We start from the raw sequence: 18,165 nt of genomic DNA on the forward strand, positions 1-18,165 counted from the left end.
CCTAATGTAAAAAGTAAGCAAAAAATGCTTTATATTAAAAAAAAAAAAAAAAAAGCCTCTTCCAGGTCTCCTGCATACATGATAAAGAAACAAAGTGTACAGACTCCATTTTTCCTCCTTTGCAAATCACCTTTAAACCCTGTATGTTCTGCTCAATTCATATTAGGATTAGTCCATAGCCAAAGCAACACGGTTTGAGACTTAATGACCAACGAATACAGAATTTAAAGTAACAACTGGTTATGGGATTCATATTCATAGAAACAAAAATCCTGTATTGGATTAAATTGGCATTTCCAAGCTACCTGTCTAAAGTCTTACTCTCCAACTTCCGGGCTTTCTCATAGTTGCCTTTATAAATCTTTCTTTAAAGGTTTTCCTCTTAATTTATTGAGACATGTTTTCAATCCTAAAAGTCTTTCACTGTCTCTCTTTTGGGGGAAGGGGGATAGGGTACGAAGAGTGTAGGAATTTCTTTAGGGTTTTTGTGGGTGTTTGTTTACCAAAAAAAAACCCAAACCCAAAGTGAAGGGTAAAATTTTGGTATCCTCTTCATATGGGACTCTTAGGGTTCTAACTGCAAGTGTGCCACTGTAGTCTTTCAAGTATACACACTAATTTCAGTGATGGGAGGGGTTCTCTCTTTGGTATAGTTAATCTACCTCACCAGGAAGTTGTAGCAGGGTCAGTAGAAGAATTCCAGTGCTGTTGACATACCCCAGGTGTTAGCTCATCTGAACTATATTGCTCAAAGATGTGGATTTTTCACACCCCTGAGTGACATAGCTGGGTTGACTTAACTCTTGAGTGTAGACCTGACCATAATCTTGACCAAATATGCAAATTTATGTCCTGCTATGTTAACCGACATGCCTTGGGCCATATCTACACTAGGAGTGATTTACTAGTAGAGAAGTACCAATATGCTTTACCAGCAAAACATTCCTAGTGTGGATGCAGCTAATGCTGTCAAAGCCGGGGTGGCCAACCTGAACCTGAGAAGAAGCCAGAATTTACCAATGTACATTGCCAAAGAGCCACAGTAATATGTCAGCAGCCTACCATCCACTCCCCAGCCCCCAGTGGCTCCTGCCTGCTGGCAGCCCCCACCAATCAGCACCTACTCCCCACTTTCCCCGCCCACTGCAATCAGCTGTTTCACGTGCACAGGAGGCTATGGGGGGAGGAGCGAGGGCATGGCAGGGGTCTTGGGGGAAGGGGTGGAGTGAGGCAGAACAGGGGGTTGAGCAGTGAGCACCCCCGGCACATTGAAAGTTAGCATCTATAGCTCTAGCCCCGGAATCAGAGCCTATACAAGGAGCTGCATGCAGCTCTGGAGCCACAGTTTGGCCACCCCTGGTCACAGCTGTGCTTTACTAGTATTAGTTTATTCCACCCCCAAACAAAACAAGCTATACTGGCAAAAGCACAGTTTTACATTTACACTAGGATCTTGTGCTGCCACAGCTGTGTCAGTCAGGGATCACATCTCTTCACATCCCTGACCAGTATAGCTCTGCCATCAGAAGTCTGTAGTGTAAGTATGGCCTTGGTGTTTCGCTTGCTCAAACTGCATCCGTATTTTTTCAGAGGAATGCAAGCAGCCTTAAAATCCTTCAGCCTAGTTGGCTTGGCCTTGACCTTTTTGGAAGTCCGTGCTTCAGTAAGATCTGTGGTTTATCTCCATAGATATGAAATCCTTTAACCCAAGCAGACTTGCTAAGGACTTCGAGTCCTTACTTATGAGCTTTATCTGAGTCCCTGTGGAGTTTGAATTTTGCTAGAGAGATGAGTGCATTAAACCCAGGTTCTGGGACCAAATTGTGTGTGATAGGAGGAGGCATTATGTGGACTGAATCTTTCCCCAATATCATTGTTTTGTGCAATGTAAACAAAACAAATAAACCTGTTACACCTTTTGAAACTTTTCTGAAGTCCTACATTTTTGTAGACCAGGCAAAGTTCTTAAAAGTGCTGGCAGACTTCATACAACTCAGCAAAAATTAGGATGGTCTTCATGAAGTCAGCTGAGTCCTGATTAACCATTCTGATGTTTCTAGTTTGGCAACGAATAATTTAAAATTAGGGTTATTCATATGCTGTAGAAGTAGGGTTACATGTTTAAGTTTCTAACCTCAGTGTTTTGGAAGCATAACATCTTTTGCTTTGTTCTAAGAACCTGCAAAACTTGCCAAATATTATTTACACCTACATTTTCCAACTTCCCTAGCTCAAACAGCTTTTTCAATTTACGTCAGGTTAAAGAGGGGAGGGGAAAAATAGGACTTAAAATTGTAACCAGATTTCTGTGATAACTATGGAAAAGCTTGTATCGTCCCATTACTGACTGACTGAATGTGGAACTTCAAGATAGTGTAAATTGGTGGAATATTTGATGCAATTGTAATTAAGCTGTGGGAGTCATTGCCACAAAATTGTTGAGGCCAAGAATTAGAGATTCAAAAAGGGATTGGATATTTGTATGGATATCAAAAATATCCAGAGTTGTGATCATTGACAATACATTTTTTGGACGCGCTACCAAGCCATGCACTAGCAAGCCATTGCTTCAGCCAATCTCTATTAGTAATCAGGATGAAATTTAAATGGGGGACATATGCTACTGCATAGTTCTTATATCACCCTCTGAAGTAGGTGGTGCTGGCCACTATTGGAGATGATACTGGACTGCTGGCCTGATCCAGTGTGGTAATTAGTATGTTCCCTCCCGGGTCTTAAACGGCTGCTCTTGATAAAAAGTAAATGTTTCCAGGTGCATTTTGAATTTGCTTTCTGTACACCTTTTGTGGAATATTCTGCCTACTCTTGAAATCCTGATTACAATATAAAGATTATGATCAAATGAGTACATAACTCTCAATGAAGAAGGTTCTCAAAAATACTCTGCAAATTTTGCCACCAAATTTACAAATTACAGCTGGAGAGTGAGTGGTGTCTATAGTTAAGTTAGCCTAAATGTTTCTGTTCTAAGCCCTCTGTTTTTAAACAAACAGCTTCTAATAGCAGATCTGAATTTTTTCAGGCTTGGTTTCTGTCTGGAAAGAGGTGGGGAAAAGTGGAGCAGTTTGTTTGACTTTTTTTCTTAAGTTTGAGCAGAAACAGTCAACTGTTTTTGAGAATGGAAAAATACACTTGACCTATTACAAAATTTTGTGCAAAAACCATGGGGCTGAAATTTGGCAGATAAATGCCCTCCTTTGAGGGAAATTGCCTTTAAGTATTCAGTGAAAATTGGATGCTTTCTCATCTTACCGAACATACTTGTTCATAAACCAAATATTTTTGGTAAAATGTGACGCATCAAAGAGTGGGGGTCAGCTTGTAAATGGTTCTACAGCAAAATTTGGTGATTTTAAATTCTGTGGAATCACTGAATTGAATATCTAATACATTGTTGTTTTGTTTACTTGGAGCGTCTGGCGCACCACTTCCTGCAGCTCCCATTGGCTGGAAACGGCGAACCATGGCCACAGGGAGCGGAGGGGCCCCATGTGTGCAGACTGTCCAAGTAAACAAAACATCCTGACCTGCCAGCAGCTTACCCTGATGGGCCGGAAGCCAAAGTTTTCCAACACCTGAAATATAGGGTTGGCTTATGAAAGGGTCATACAGTTTTTGCTATTTTACCTATCCATTTTTGGTGGTTGGCTTATAAATGAATGGACTAATGAACGAGTATATATAGTAATACTTTTTTTTTTTAAACACTCTTACCAGTGTTCTATAGGACTATAATAGACTTCACTAGTAACTCAACTTCATATTGAATAGAGCCCTTGCCTCAATCCGTGTGAAGTTCAGAGCAGCTGCAGTGCAGATGTAGCTAAATTAGCTATGCACTCAGCTTTTCTTAAAACTTTGGAATACGCTGAACTGGCTTTGTTCCATTTCCGTATGTTTCAGGGAGCTATAGGCCTGGTGAAAAGGTTTCTGACTGTGTCCCCAAAACGTGTCCTTAACCTGCCTGAGGCATACGATCTGGAGCCAGGAAGTTCTAAGTTCTTGGCTCATCTTTTCACTTGGCTGATCTTTATTCTCTGTACTTCATGACTCTTGCACTTGCCCAGCTATCATTACCCCATTGTATAGACAGGGTTAGTGAGGCCCAGAGACTTTTGCTTAGCCAGGGTTACATAGGAAGGTTTCAACTAGCAATAAACACGCCTCGGATTAACCTCATTAGTAATGGTGTGAACAGAACCCAGAACTTTTGTAATATAGAATCACAGAATCTTAGAAATGTCGACCTGGAAGGGACATTGAGAGATGTGGCTGGACAATTACCTAGGCCGTCCCTGGCAGTTTCTGCTCATATTTTATCCACTAGACCACAGTGCCCCAGAAAAAATACCTTAAATCTGTGTGCTTAGTTAGGCTGTCTGTAAAATGGAGCAACTAGTACGTTTTCCCTTTTATCAAGTGCTTTGAATTCTACAGATGAGAAAATCTTAATGCCAGAGCATTAATTACTTTAATGATTTATATATTTTATGCCACATGAAAATTAAAAGCACTGCATAAGAGTTAACTCCGAGGCCCATTTTACAGATAGTGACATGATTTGTTGTATGACCTTGGGGAAGTGTTTTCATATCCCCATTTGTCTTAAACAGTGATTAATATTTATTGACATACACATCTGGGTGTGTTTGAGGATTAATTAGAAGTGCTTGCACAGTTAATTGAAAAGACAGCTTTATTTCATTGGTGAAGTAGTAAAAACCTCTCTGTAGTAGGGGTTGTTATACTGGAAAAGTTGCTGCAACTTTCTTTTGAGTAGCTCACTACTCTTCAAAAATTTCAACTATTGAGTTGAAATTTTCCAGACTTTTTGTTCTTTTATATTGGGGGTGGGGTGGAGAATTTGAGACAAAATGGTTAAACTGCTTTTGAGGAGAAAAATATTTTCTTTTTTTTAAACAAAATCTTACAACCTTTTTTTGGTTAGGAATAGAAAGTTGAAATTGTCAGAGAAATAGGGCCATTGAGCAGAAATGCTTCTGAATATTCCCCTTAAACTAGTTTTGCCTTGCCTTTGAAAATAGCACTCTGTGTATGCAGTACAGTTGATGCTTTGAAGTACTTCAGGTTTTGCTGTGCATGTGTATTATGCAGTGTATCCTTGCAGCAAACTGGGGCACTAGTTCAGTAATTAATGGCCCCTACCACTTACTGCAACACCTGGACTTTCATTGGAGGAGGTGGTCTGTCCACAAGCTGATCAATCCCTCGCCTTTGTGGCTTGTGAGAGATGACAAGATCACAGCTTGATGTGTTATGCCTGCAGACTCTCTTCATATCTTTCGTTCTAGAAACTTAGTGACTGGCTGCCAAAATGAATAGCAAAAGCACTTGCCACTTTCCATACCTGGCTGATAAGTGCCTCATTCCTTCTGTTTAAACAATGCAGTGGTGTTGTGTTGCATACTGAGGAACAAGGAGGCTTCTTCACTTCAGTTGCTCCCACCCTCACATCCCCTATTCAAGGGGTGCCCAACCTATGGTCCACGGGCCGTACGCTGCCTACCAGAGCATTTCATGAGGCCCGCAGCCTGCTTCAATACCATATACTAATGGCTGATTCATTAGCGTTTTGTCGTCGTGTTATACAAGTATGTAAATAGGTTGTTCTTATGTAGAGCATTGTCTATCCAAATACATATAAAACAAGGTGAACTTAAAATATAAATCAATACAAGTGACTTTAAATCTTATTAAAATAGGTAAAATCAGTTTGGCCCACACAAGATTGCGCTTAGGTTTATGCGACCCGCCTGTGTAATAAGGTTGAGCACCACTGCCCTATTCTGTTCCGTTGACTCTAGGTTCCTACCAATGTTTCATGTTTGAGCTGATAGTTTTTTTCTTTTCCATGTAGTTTTGACCTGTCCTGAAGTTTGAGCTGAAATGTTAAATATCTGGTGAGTGACTTCCTTTCTGGGGGCAAAAAGAGGTCACCACTGGCTTCAAGCCTGTTTCTTGCCTCATGGTGAAGGAGGAGCTAGAATTTGGAGGTGAAGATGTAGAAGCCTGCATAGGCAACATATTTGCATAGCTCCTAGTTCTGGATGAGCTACTGTTCAAAGACCAGGGCTACCTGCTGGACATCTATGTATTGTGTTGACTGAGATTAACTTTGAGCTGCAGACATAATTTGTTAAGCCCCAGAGGCCCTGTCTGCAGTAGGGAAATGTAACAAACATTTTCCTGTTTGCTGCTAATAGCAGTTTGGTTCCACTGATGTTAACATTATTGGCAGCAACTGAAGTCCATTAAGGCTGGGATATTAAGGATGGTTAGGTGACACTGGGCCTAAAAATGCTAGCAGCTGCTTGTCTGCTCATGAGTTTCAAAACATAGCTAACACTGGTGGAACTGCAATGGAGTTAGTAACAGTGGGAAACATTTGCAGAACTTACTTGGTGCAGACGTGATGAGTGTGTATTGTAGCCTGGCTCGCACTTCTACACAGCCAAAACCCCCCAAAACCCTTGTGGCTGAGAGTCCCAGAACCTGGGCCAACTGATTTGGTCTCATGGTGCAGGGCTAAAAGTAGCAATGTAGATGTTCAAGCTCAGACTGTAGCCCAGGCTCCGAGACCCAGCCCCACTTCCTGGATTTCAGAGCCTGGGCTCCAGTCTGAGCCCTACTTTTAGTCGTGCAGCATGAGCAAGTCAGTTGATCCAGGCTTTGAGACTTGCTATGTGTTTTTGTTGTTGCTGCTGCTGCTGCTGTGTAGATGTACCTTAGGTGGCTTCTGGAGCAGGTAAACTGCATCAGTGGTTGTTGGGAGATAGTGTGAGCATATTGTTGATGTGATAATTGTACAATATATTACAGGGGATAGTGTCAACTCAAAATCTAGTAACTTCAAAATGAATTGAAAGTAACTGTAGATACTATTCCTACCCCTGAATCGCTTGGCAATTTTTGTGTCTTTTTAGGTGTTCGGATATCTGTCTCTCGTGTAGAGAAACTGTCCAGTCATGCTCATTCTTTGTCCTATACAGTTAGTGATGTAAAATGTACAGTTTTTAAAAGACCTGTTTTAAAAAACATCATCTTACCTGCTATTGCAAGCAATACCTTTTAATATTACCAATAATATTACTGAAAATTAGAAGATTAGAGGAAAATATGCAGAAAATAATTAATACTCACTTAGTTCAGAAGAGCTTGTTCTATATTCTTTTAATTATCAAGCTGTACACATACCTATAGTTAGTAAATGCATGATCTTGTTGCCCCCTCCTTAGTCCTACCTTACACAATATACTCCCTATTGTTTGGTACCTCCATCTGTTCTGTTGCATCTAAAATTACATGTGGGCAAATTCTTGTGCTTGTGAGAAAAGTCTTTGCATGTATGAAGTTTCAGGACTGGAGTCCTGAATTGTAAACTCTTTTGGGCAGGGACCCAATCTATCTACTATACCGCACAACATCTAGCACACGTCTTGATACTACAATAGTGGTTCTCAAGCTTTAGCAACCTGAGGACCTCCATTTTGATTTAAAATTTTTCATGGACCCCCCAAGCACCCCCGCTCAGCCCCAGACCCTGCCCCCACTCGACCCCTGCCCTTCCTTTTCCGTGCCTCTTTCTGCCCTTTCCCCTCAGCGCACCCCACCTTGCTCCTCCCAGCACCTCCTGCAGGCTGGGGAACAGCGGGTCCCTGGTGTGCAGGAGGCGCTGGTAGGGAGGAGAAGGAATTGAGGGAGGAAAGGGGAGGAGTTGATCAGCAGGGCCCGCAGACCCCCTGGAGTACCCTCACTAACCCCACTTTGAGAAAAGCTGCACTATAATAACAGCCAAGTCTTAAATCCAATGATTATTGTGCTGGGCTTCCTGTTCCATCCAAACCTTCCCGCCCCACTGCCACCAATACATCACCATGCACAGCTCAAAATGGAAGTTGGTTAAATCCATGGCTGTGTTCTCTAAGGCATTTCACAAAAGGGAAAACATTCTGTGTGTCTACATGGCAGTATGTGATGGGACAACTTGGGCAAATGGCTTGAAGAGATGAGAGAGTAGGCAGTGAAGAGACCCTTGTAGGGGAAGGGAATAGTTACGTTACAAATATCATAGTATACATATTTATCAATACTTTTCCGGTTTGCATGATGTGGCATCAGCAACTGGGATGACTGCACTTCCCTCAGGGTCGGGGTGGTTATAGGAATCCCAGCCACCACATCTGCTCTGTATGGATTCTAGGGATGAGGGAAGGTTGGTCCTCTGATTAATGCCCCTACACATAGGAAAAGCAGCAGAGAATGGGTGAGAAACATGAAGGAAGACTTAGAAGAAAGGCAGAAGGTATGTCTTCCCTGCAGAGTACACCTGGGTAATCCAAGCCCACCTGCCAGCGTCTACACTGTGGAGCCACATTTGACTCAGCCCCATCTAGTTGAATTCACACTGGTGCTGCAGTAATCCAGGTTAGGTGCTAATATTTCTGGGGATATATCCCATGGTTCTTAGAATTGCACTGAGTTGAGCTGCTCTAGGAATTATTTCACAGTGTCTTGTGAGAAAACTTCTGTCCTTCCCAAGCCCTTGTGTGGAAATGGTGTTAGCCTGCCACTAAAGTATTTCCAGTTCTGCAGGCTGCTCACTTTTGTCTGTTTCACCTGTGCCAAGGCATGGATCCAGTTTGTGGGCAAAGACCTGTTCCTGCATTTGGCACTGTTCATGCAGCAGGTTGTAGATGGTGGTCATGATAGAGGATGCAGTGGCTTGTGTCTGACATGATGGTGGAGACAGCTGGTATGGGTTGCAGTAGCTGTGGATTTCCCCTCTGTAGACTGGTGGTTCTTTGCAAGACCACAAGCACAGAGTTGGGGGAAATACCTTATCATGCAGATCTGGGAGGGCTTAGAATTTCCTCATGAGGAGAGCTATGTTCATGGAGCAGTGTGAAGAGCTTGCCTTGATCCTTTAGTGCCAGGACAATCATATGGGGGAGGCGAGGCCCTGCCAGTCCATTTGAAAGCCGTCTACTGAAGACTGTTACATGTTGGTTGGCTAACCAGTTTGATATTGGTAAATTGACTGTTTGGTGCTGTTGTGGTTGAAGAGCAGTTACTGCTGCAGTTATTTACCCAGGGTGACGTACATTGCTAACATCCCTGAAATTAACTTGGTGACAAATTGGGTTCCTGAACTGCGCTGCTGCCCATCCATATAGTGCACATGCCCATTGTCTTCCCACCTTAAAGGACACTTGAATATGGCAGATTTAAACAAAAAGCAGACTTTTAATGTACTCAGAGAATGGGTAGGTAAGGTCCCATGGAAAGGAAATCTAAGGTAAAAAGGAGTTTAGGAGAGCTGGCAATTTCTCAGACAGTATTAAAGGCACAAAGCAAACTGTCCCAATGTGAAGGAAAGAATAGTAAGAGGCCAATATGGCTCCATCAGGAGCTCTTTAGTGACCTGAAAATCAAAAAGGAATCCTGTGGAAAGTGGAATCCTGTGGAAAGTGGAAACATAGACAGATTGCGAAGGAGGAGCACAAAAGAGTAGCTTGGGCATGTAGAGACAAATCCAAAATGCCTAAGGGACAGAATGAATTACACCAGGAAGGCTGGTAATAAGCAATAAGAATAGGTTCTGTAGATATATTAGGAGCAAGAGAAAGACAAAGGAATGTGTGGGTCCACTATCTAGTGGGAAAGGAGGGCTAATGGATGACAACAACAAGACAGCTGAGGTATTTTATGTCTGTTTTGCTTCAGTCTTGATTAAAATGTTAGTGGTGACTCGATGTTTAATACAATTAATATTAACAAGGGGGAATGAACACAAGCTAGAACAGAAATAACAGGTTAAAGAATGTTTAGATAAGTTAGATGTATTCATGTCAGCAGAGTCTGACACAATTAATCCTAGGGTCCTTAAGGAACTAGCTGAAGCAGTCTTGGAACCATTAGCAATTTTATCTTCAAGAACTCATGGAGGACAGGTGAGGTCCTAGAGGACTGGAGAAGACCAAACATAGTGGGGAGTTATAAACTAGTCAACCTACCTAGAAAGATACAGGAACAAATGATTAAACAATCAATTTGTAAGCACCTAGAGGATGACAGGGTGATAGTAATAGTGAGCATAGATTAGTCAAGAACAAATCATGCCATGCCAAATCCATTTCCTTCTTTGATAGGGTTACTGGCCTAGTAGATAGGAGGGAAGCAATAGATGTGAAATTGTAGGGTGTTCATGGGTCCTTCCCTGTCTGTCAGGGTGGGAGACCACACCCCTTACTAGGATCTCTCCTGGAGCAACTCATTCGGGGGGGGGTGGGTGGAGGGGAGGCAAGGGTGGGAGGAGTCACTTGGTTCTATCCTGCAGCTGACTGAGCAGCAGGGAGTCTATAAACCCAGGGCCCTCAATCGGGGTGGGGCAGCCAGCAGTTACTGGTCCTGGGTGATAATTAGTCAAAGCAGCAATTTATCTGCCCGGGGCCCTCAGTCAGGGCAGGCAATCCACAGTTAACAGTTCTAGTTGGGTCTACGCAGAGCAACACAGCTATTCAGGGGGAATCAGCTCTTGGCAGGAGCTACAGCCAAACTTGTCTGGTGCCCTATCTCTGGCAGGTGCCAAACCAATGCAGGCCTCATGGCCTAACAGAGCAGACTGCCACCCTCCAGGGATGGGTGGCCAGGGTAGGGGGACGCAGGCCCTCCCACTCAACTGTGTCCCAGCCCAGGGCACTATGAATGGCAGAGTGGTCTGCCACTGGGTCAGCGGGGATCCTCCCACAACATGCTGGCTGGCTTACAATCAGTCCCACAGCCAAACCCTATTCAGCTTCCCTGCACTCCTTCCTACCCTCCCAGTCCTGGGGTACCTGAGTTCTGGGGTTGTCCTCTGTCTCGCTTGGGTAAACAGCAAGTGGCAGCCCCATCAGCTTGTTGGTGTCTGGTAGCTCTGGCAGCCCTTCTAGGTCTCGGGCATGGTGGCAGCCTCCATCGGCTTCAAGCTGCACCAGCAGGGGAGAGACATCCTTGTCCTCCGACAGCTCTCCCCAAACTGAGCTAGAGGGCTGGTCTTTTGTAGTTCCGGTTCCTTTCTCACCCCTCTGCTTCCAGCAGGGTGACCGCAGGTGTCCCAGCTCTGTCCACCAGGAGGGGCTTGTCGGTCTCTCAGGGCGGGAGACCATGGCCCCTCTCTACAGATATCTTGGTTTTTTTTTAATAACGTTTTTGATGCAGTTGCGTATTACATTTACATAAACAAAGCAGGGAAATTGTTCTAGATGAAATGACTATAAGGTGACCAAATGGTTGAAAAACTGTACTCAGAGAGTAGTTATCAGTGGTTCACTGTCAAACCGTGAGGGCATATCTAGTGGGATTCCACAGCAGTCTGTGCTGGGTCAGGCACTAATCAGTTTGCAAACAACTAGAAGATAAGGTGATAAGTAAAAGTCAGCATGGATTTGTCAAGAACAAATCATGTCAAATCAACATGATAGCTTTCATTGACAAGGTAACAAGCCTTGTGGATGGGGGGAAGCGGTAGATGTGGTATACCTCGATTTTAGTAAAGCTTTTGATACTGTCTCGCATGATCTTCTCATAAACAAACTAGGGAAATGCAACCTAGATGGGGCTACTATAAGGTGTGTGCAAAACTGGTTGGAAAACAGTTCCCAGAGAGTAGTTATCAGTGGTTCACAGTCATTCTGGAAGGGCATAATGAGTGGGGTCCCACAGGGATCAGTTCTGAGTCCAGTTCTGTTCAATATCTTCATCTGTGATTTAGATAATGGCATAGAGAGTACACTTACAGTGTTTGCGGACGATACCAAGCTGGGAGGGGTTGCAAGTGCTTTGGAGGATAGGATTAAAATTCAAAATGATCTGAAGTAAACAGAATGAAATTCAATAAGGACAATTGCTAAGTACTCCATTTAGGAAGGAACCATCAGTTGCACACATACCAAATGAGAAATGACTGCCTAGGAAGGAGGCGGAAAGTGATCTAGGGATCATAGTGGATCACAAGCTAAATATGACTCAACAGTGAATGCTATTGCAAAAAAAGCAAACATCATTCTGGGATGTATTAGCAGGAGTGTTGTAAGCAAGATACGAGAAGTAATTCTTCTGCTCTATCCTGCGCTGATTAGGCCTCAACTGGAGTATTGTGTCCAGTTCTGGGCACCACATTTCAGGAGAGGTGTGGACAAATTGGAGACAGTCCAAAGAGCAGCAAAAATGATTAAAGGTCTAGAAAACATGACCTATGAGGGAAGACTGAAAAAATTGGGTTTGTTTAGTCTGGAAAAGAGAAGACTGAGAGGGGACATTGACAGTTTTCAAGTACATATAAGATTGTTGCAAGGAGGAGAGAGAAGAAATTGTTCTCCCTAACCTCTGAGGATAGGACAAGATGCAGTGGGTTTAAATTGCAGTAAGGGAGGTTTAGGTTGAACATTAGGAAAAACTTCATAACTGTCAGGATGGTTAAGCACTGGAATAAATTGCCTAGGGAGGTTGTGGAATCTCCATCATTGGAGATTAAGAGCAGGTTAGACAAACACCTGTCAGGGATGGTTTAGATAACACTTAGTTGTGGCATGAGTGCAGGGGACTGGACTAGATGAGCTCTCGAGATCCCTTCTAGTTCTGTGATTCCAGTCTCTTTACTCATGTGAAAACGTAAGGTTAGGTAGAGAGGTGTCGCTGTACTGGCACTGGTTTGGCCTAGGGGGGATTATAACTGGGGATTTTGAAGGGATGTTGGTGTTGCTGTGGCTACATTTTTGCTGGATTAAATGGTTTATGGCATCAGTTGTCTTGTAAGATGCTGTTTATATGTGTGACTTATAGGGACAGTCTATCCTGTTGATGGTCTCATTGATTGGGTGGAGGATGCAACCCTTTATTTAGGACTGGCTGACTAGAGTGATGGCTTCATTGGTCTAGATATTGCTACACTGTTTAGGTCAAATTGGAATGGATGATACTTTGAGGTGGAGGTAAGGGGCTATAGAAGTACAATTTTTCACCACTCTGAATGACTTTAATGTCAAATCACAACTCATGTTCCCTGTTTCACAGATGGGTTAACAGAGTTCCTTAGGGTCAGACGGGAAGTCTGTGGTAGAGCTGGGAATAAAAACCAAGTCTCCCGATTCCCAGTTGTGCTTTAACCACAGTGCCATCCTTCCTGTGTAAACAGTAAGAGGCACATTGTGTCTTCAACTGAACTTAGTATAGTGGTGTATCTTGGTGGTCAGAATGGATTGAGTGGGTAGAAGAAATAAGTCTGTAACAGGAGTTCTGTGTTTTTCTGCCTTGACACAGAATTTATCCTAGAATCCAACACTTACTGTAGAATTGTGCTGCGGAATCTTAAGTTTTCGTTTTATAAAGTAAAATTTGCCAGATGATGTGGTTCACAATGGTTCCTACATGAGAACTGAACATTAACTGATGTGATGTTTTCCTCAGTACTGACAGTAGGGAGAGTGGAACTGATTAGTTCAGCAGTGACCTCTTTGGCAATATGGGGAATAACTGGCAGCATCTGATGCTCAAAGATACCACCAAAACTGCAGCATGCCATGCTTTCAAATGGATAAACATCCACATGTAGGGTGGTGTCTTGCAGTGGAATGGTGGCCAATGGAACAGTAGATGAAGCTGCCTTACTGTCTCCTATTCTGACATTGGCCTGATACTCTCTATGATCAGTCAGGAGAAGTATCCAGCATTACCAGACTATTGCATTTTCATTCACACGTGGGCAGGCAGGCTGTCTGGCCTTGGAGGCAGGCACTGTATAATTGTGAAGAGCAGGGGTTTGCACAGGTAGCCGGGCTCATGAAGTGAGTGGAAGGCAAACCCTTAAGGTTAGGTGGACAAGGAAGTTGGGAGAATGCTTATGTAGGCATTGTGCCAGTTCTTGGGAGTACAGATGGGCTCATGGGAATTCATCTAGCTGAACAGGAGGTGTGCCAAAGCAGGTCTAAGCTGTCCCTTGCTGCATTTGTTTATAGCAAACCAGTTAAACCTCACTGCAGCTTTCTCCCTGTAAAGGCTATCTTAACACTGACAAATCTTGCTTAGTTGAGCTGAGGCTTTCTTGTCAGCTATTCAGAGAAAGCTTTGGTCTCCTTTTTGTGGCCTGGGAGGGGCCCACAAATTCCTGTGACTTCGCTGTGATGGAGCTCTTCCCTTTTCTTCTTTTTCAGGTAATCTTTCCTTGTGTGAGAAGGGGCCCTGAACTTATCACCTCTACGATGAGCACTGCAATGTCGTGACACCAGAGGTCTTGGTGAGTTGTGTACAGGGAAGATGCTGGGTTGTATAAGATTTTCAAAAACTTTGGCCTCATCTACATGGGTCTCTGAGACACTTTGCTGAAACGTTTTAAAACATGGTTTGATCACCCACAATGGCACCAGTCTCTGACACTAGAACAAGAATTGTTCTGCAAGGCAGAGAGACTCCAGCTATGTGGACTGAAGTCCATTTTCCCTGAAACCTAAATGACAGCAAGGGAAGAGCATATCCAAGTTTAACACAAATGAAGGGGAATTTTAATTTATTGGACACCGAACTCCCACAAATAAAAATTGTGATGCTTTCCATTTTGAGTCTCACAGTATTGTACAGTTCCATTGCACAGAGGAGGAAAGCAAAGGGGGAAAAATAAGAGTTGTCAATCATTTTGTCATCAACCAGTAAAGAGCAAAACTTAGAAAAATGGAAAATTCTGTTAATATTTACCCCCTCCATTCAAATCTCTCCTTATAATTCACTCCTGCGAAGTTTCAGTGCTAATCCATTGAAAGATAGTGTGTGTCTTGTGTATTATATATAAAGACATGTTAAAAGAACAATATCCAGGTTGCCAAATAAAGCAGTCAAAGTTAAGAAATGTCGCATTTATGGTTGCTTGTTCAATCTTAATTCTGCTACCTTTTGTGTGTGTCCTGTGCACTGAATGATACTGAGGTCCTGTAGAAAAAATAACGTGTGCTCATATAATGTATCGTAATGCAAATGCACAAAGGGGTAGAATTAAGGCATTATTCTTGAGTGAAAAACAGTATAATGGAAATAACTATATAAATAACAAGAAATCCACAACACAGACCTCTATATCCTGTTTTTTGCAGCAAATTGTGCTCACTGTTATGCCATTATTCTTCCCTCTCCTGCCATGATATGTTGTGCTTTGGTCTAACTTCAGTTTTAAGAGTGGCCATGAGTAAAATTTTCAAATGTGCCTCAGTCCCAGTGACTTCCAATATGACAGGATCTTAAGTCTTCTGAAAATTTGAAGTCCTGTTTTCAGGAGGGACGTAGCAGCCTAAGACACAGTGAGAGTCAGTGGGATTTAGAAACTTTTCAAAATTAACTCTTCATGTATGCCTGTAAAGCACCATGCACACTGGTGGCATGCTAGAAATAACAGTAACACTCCATTGCTCTCAAACCTCAAAATGAATGAGATGCTTTGCTTGTGGCCCTAGAGATGCATGTGGAGTCTGTGGGTCTGATCAGAACTCATCTTGCTCTGCCCAATATCAGGGCAGAACAAATGAAGCTCTTAATCCAGGAATATTCCCTGCATTTGTGGGTTTAAGCAGGGCAGTGAAGACAGGAATATTGAGCAAACTTACTGGGGTCACCAGGATCCCTCTTTTTGTCTCCAAGCAGCAGGAGAAGCTGTGGAAGGAGAATATCTGGAGTTGTTGAGATCCACAAAATCATTACATTGTGGTGTCCTGACACTGGATTGATGTTGCATCAAAATGTACTGGTATAATATCGACAAGTGTGACGACATACCAAGATCATTTGAGGAGCTGGAGAGCCACAAAGCTCCATACCAATGCCTTACTAGCCAGTCTCTCCTGGCAGCAATGTGATCATATGGTGGAAGGTATTTCTTAATCCTCCAGTAGCGACACATCAGTGAATCTATTCGTGTCCTCTTAATATCCTTAAAACACTAGTTCCTTCATAAGAGGCAAGACCCTGCCAGTCTGATTAAATCTTATTTTGTTTCTATTGTTTCATACAAGAAACTGCTGCTTCATTGCTGAGAAGGAATACTGGGAATATTTACATTTGAATAATTTTTGACTAGCAATATTTAATACATTCAGAATATAACATTTATTGTTAATTATGTGGATTTACATCTTGAGTAGATGAGATGAACAGAAGATCTTCTGTTAAAATATAAACGAGACAGAAAATTGTTCCAAAATACTTCATCTCAAAGGACCTAAGAAACCTAAAAATCCAATATTTTCCTCCTCCAGTAATGTAGAAGAAATGATTATGTTGTTATGTATGGCCAGCATTGTGCATGTTGCCTCTCTTTAGAAATAAGCTGAAAAGTCCTCAGGTTAAATTAAAAAATATTTTTAGATAGCTAGTGTGATGTTGCTGAGCAAATTTGGATGGGCAGCTCTCTAATGATCTATCAACCTTTGTTAGAGACAGTAACTGACCACAAGTTCTCCTCTGTGTGCTCAGAGTAATCAAGTTTCATGCTTCATGGCATAAACTGGTTGCTTACAGGTGATCAGGAAGGCATTTTCTGTGTCTCTACCTCCCTCCTGTGCACCTTCCACCACACAGCATTGCATAAATGGCTAATTGTCATGGGGGGAAAAGAGTTTACCTTCCTCTGGGAAATCAGGTAATGGCCATTCATACTGGGAATTCTGGACCATCGGGACTAGCGATCTGGTCTGTCTAGTTCCTAGTGATTTGGTGTATGGCATGCTTTAAATAAGTTATGTGAATTCTTCCAGGACTTGGATCAAAGAGTCTGGGTAAAAAGAACTTCCCTACCTCTTTCTTCCCTGCTCTTTTGAATCCAGCATAACTTGTTCTGGGTGAAGGGAGACTGGCTTTACCACTTGTGAGTTTTTAATACCTGCCCAGAGCTTCCTCCTAGCTGTACATTTCAGCTATCTTCCAGCCAGCTGAAAATGCCAGTCCCTCAGCCTGTTTAACGAAGGGGAAAGGATTGCCATCCGCTGGTCTGTTTCATTCAGTTAATTCCAGGGTTTGGAATGTACCTTACCTATTTTCTGTTCTTTCTTTGGGGGCGGTTTGGCACAGTGTGCCCTGGAGATGCGAGACTTCCCCTCAGCAGCAGGAGGCACACATTCAGAGAATGCTGGAGCTGCAGGAGGGAAGGGCCCAGTGCAACGACAGAGAGAGACAAAGAGAAAAAAGACAAGCAAACGGACAGCGGTGAGAGAAGCGTGCGGCAGAAGGTGCTTCGAAGCTGCCAGCAGCAGCAGGCCCCCTAGAGGAACTTGACGAGAGCCCATCTGTGTGAGAGTGTGAGCTCAGGATTTCTGTCAATGCATTCCAGTAACCCCAAAGTGAGGAACTCCCCATCAGGAAACACACAGAGGTGAGACGCTTCAGTGAACTGTTCTGGGTATGGAGAGGGAGGTGTCCCTGCTCTGCTGCAGTGTTATCAAAGGCCTGTGTCAAGCACAGATGATCTTTGGGCTTGCGCTCCCACACAAAGTTCTCCCTGTGCTGCTGGCCGGAGCAGCATGGAACTGATTATCATTGCACAAGCCTTGTCCATGTCATTCATCTGCCTGTGCCAAACGACATCCTCCATTGACTTGGAAAAGGAAAAGCTTGAAGGACAGGTGATGCACTGGATGTATGGTGTGATTGAGAGCACACCTAGGTTTGACCATTCACTCCTGGGGTCAGCGAGAGCCAACAGTAACTTAGAGGGAGTGCTTCTGAGTCAGCTGTCTGGCGAACTGAAGGAGCAATAAGAACAGGCTCCATAGTGAGGCTTGCTACAGTGCACTGCCTTTTAGGGGGTAAAATGAGCTCCCAGCAGATTCCTGCAGAAGAAAGAAAGGGGGATGACAGTGGCTAAAATAAAGGGAGGAAGGAAGACTGTCTCTGAGTGGAATCTAAGGAGACGGAGTTTTAGGCTGTAGTTTGTGTAATGGGTCAGTGAGTGGGAAAAGACTGGGTTTTTTGAGTTTCTTTTGGTAAACTCTAATGCAGTCTCCTCCACCCCATTTTGCAGGAGAGTGTGTGGAGACAGTATCCTCTTCTTTCCTCATTCAAAGGCAGGTTGTAGCTGGTTTAATTGCTTTCATGGTCAGAGGTTTGTAT

General features: G+C 43.2%; 1 protein-coding gene across 1 annotated transcript in view; it reads left to right on the plus strand.

Moving 5' to 3' along the window:
• Positions 1-18,165, plus strand: part of BCL9 (BCL9 transcription coactivator) — a 74,100-nt gene that overhangs the window by 44,963 nt on the left and 10,972 nt on the right. Inside the window, exons 2-3 of the mRNA XM_050956605.1 lie at positions 14,232-14,314; positions 17,128-17,428. Coding sequence (XP_050812562.1) covers positions 17,376-17,428 — 53 coding nt within the window. The 5' untranslated portion in view covers positions 14,232-14,314; positions 17,128-17,375. The remainder of the gene's footprint in view (positions 1-14,231; positions 14,315-17,127; positions 17,429-18,165) is intronic.

The sequence above is a fragment of the Gopherus flavomarginatus genome, chromosome 1 (assembly GCF_025201925.1).
Source record: "Gopherus flavomarginatus isolate rGopFla2 chromosome 1, rGopFla2.mat.asm, whole genome shotgun sequence".
NCBI classification, from domain to species: domain Eukaryota; kingdom Metazoa; phylum Chordata; order Testudines; family Testudinidae; genus Gopherus; species Gopherus flavomarginatus.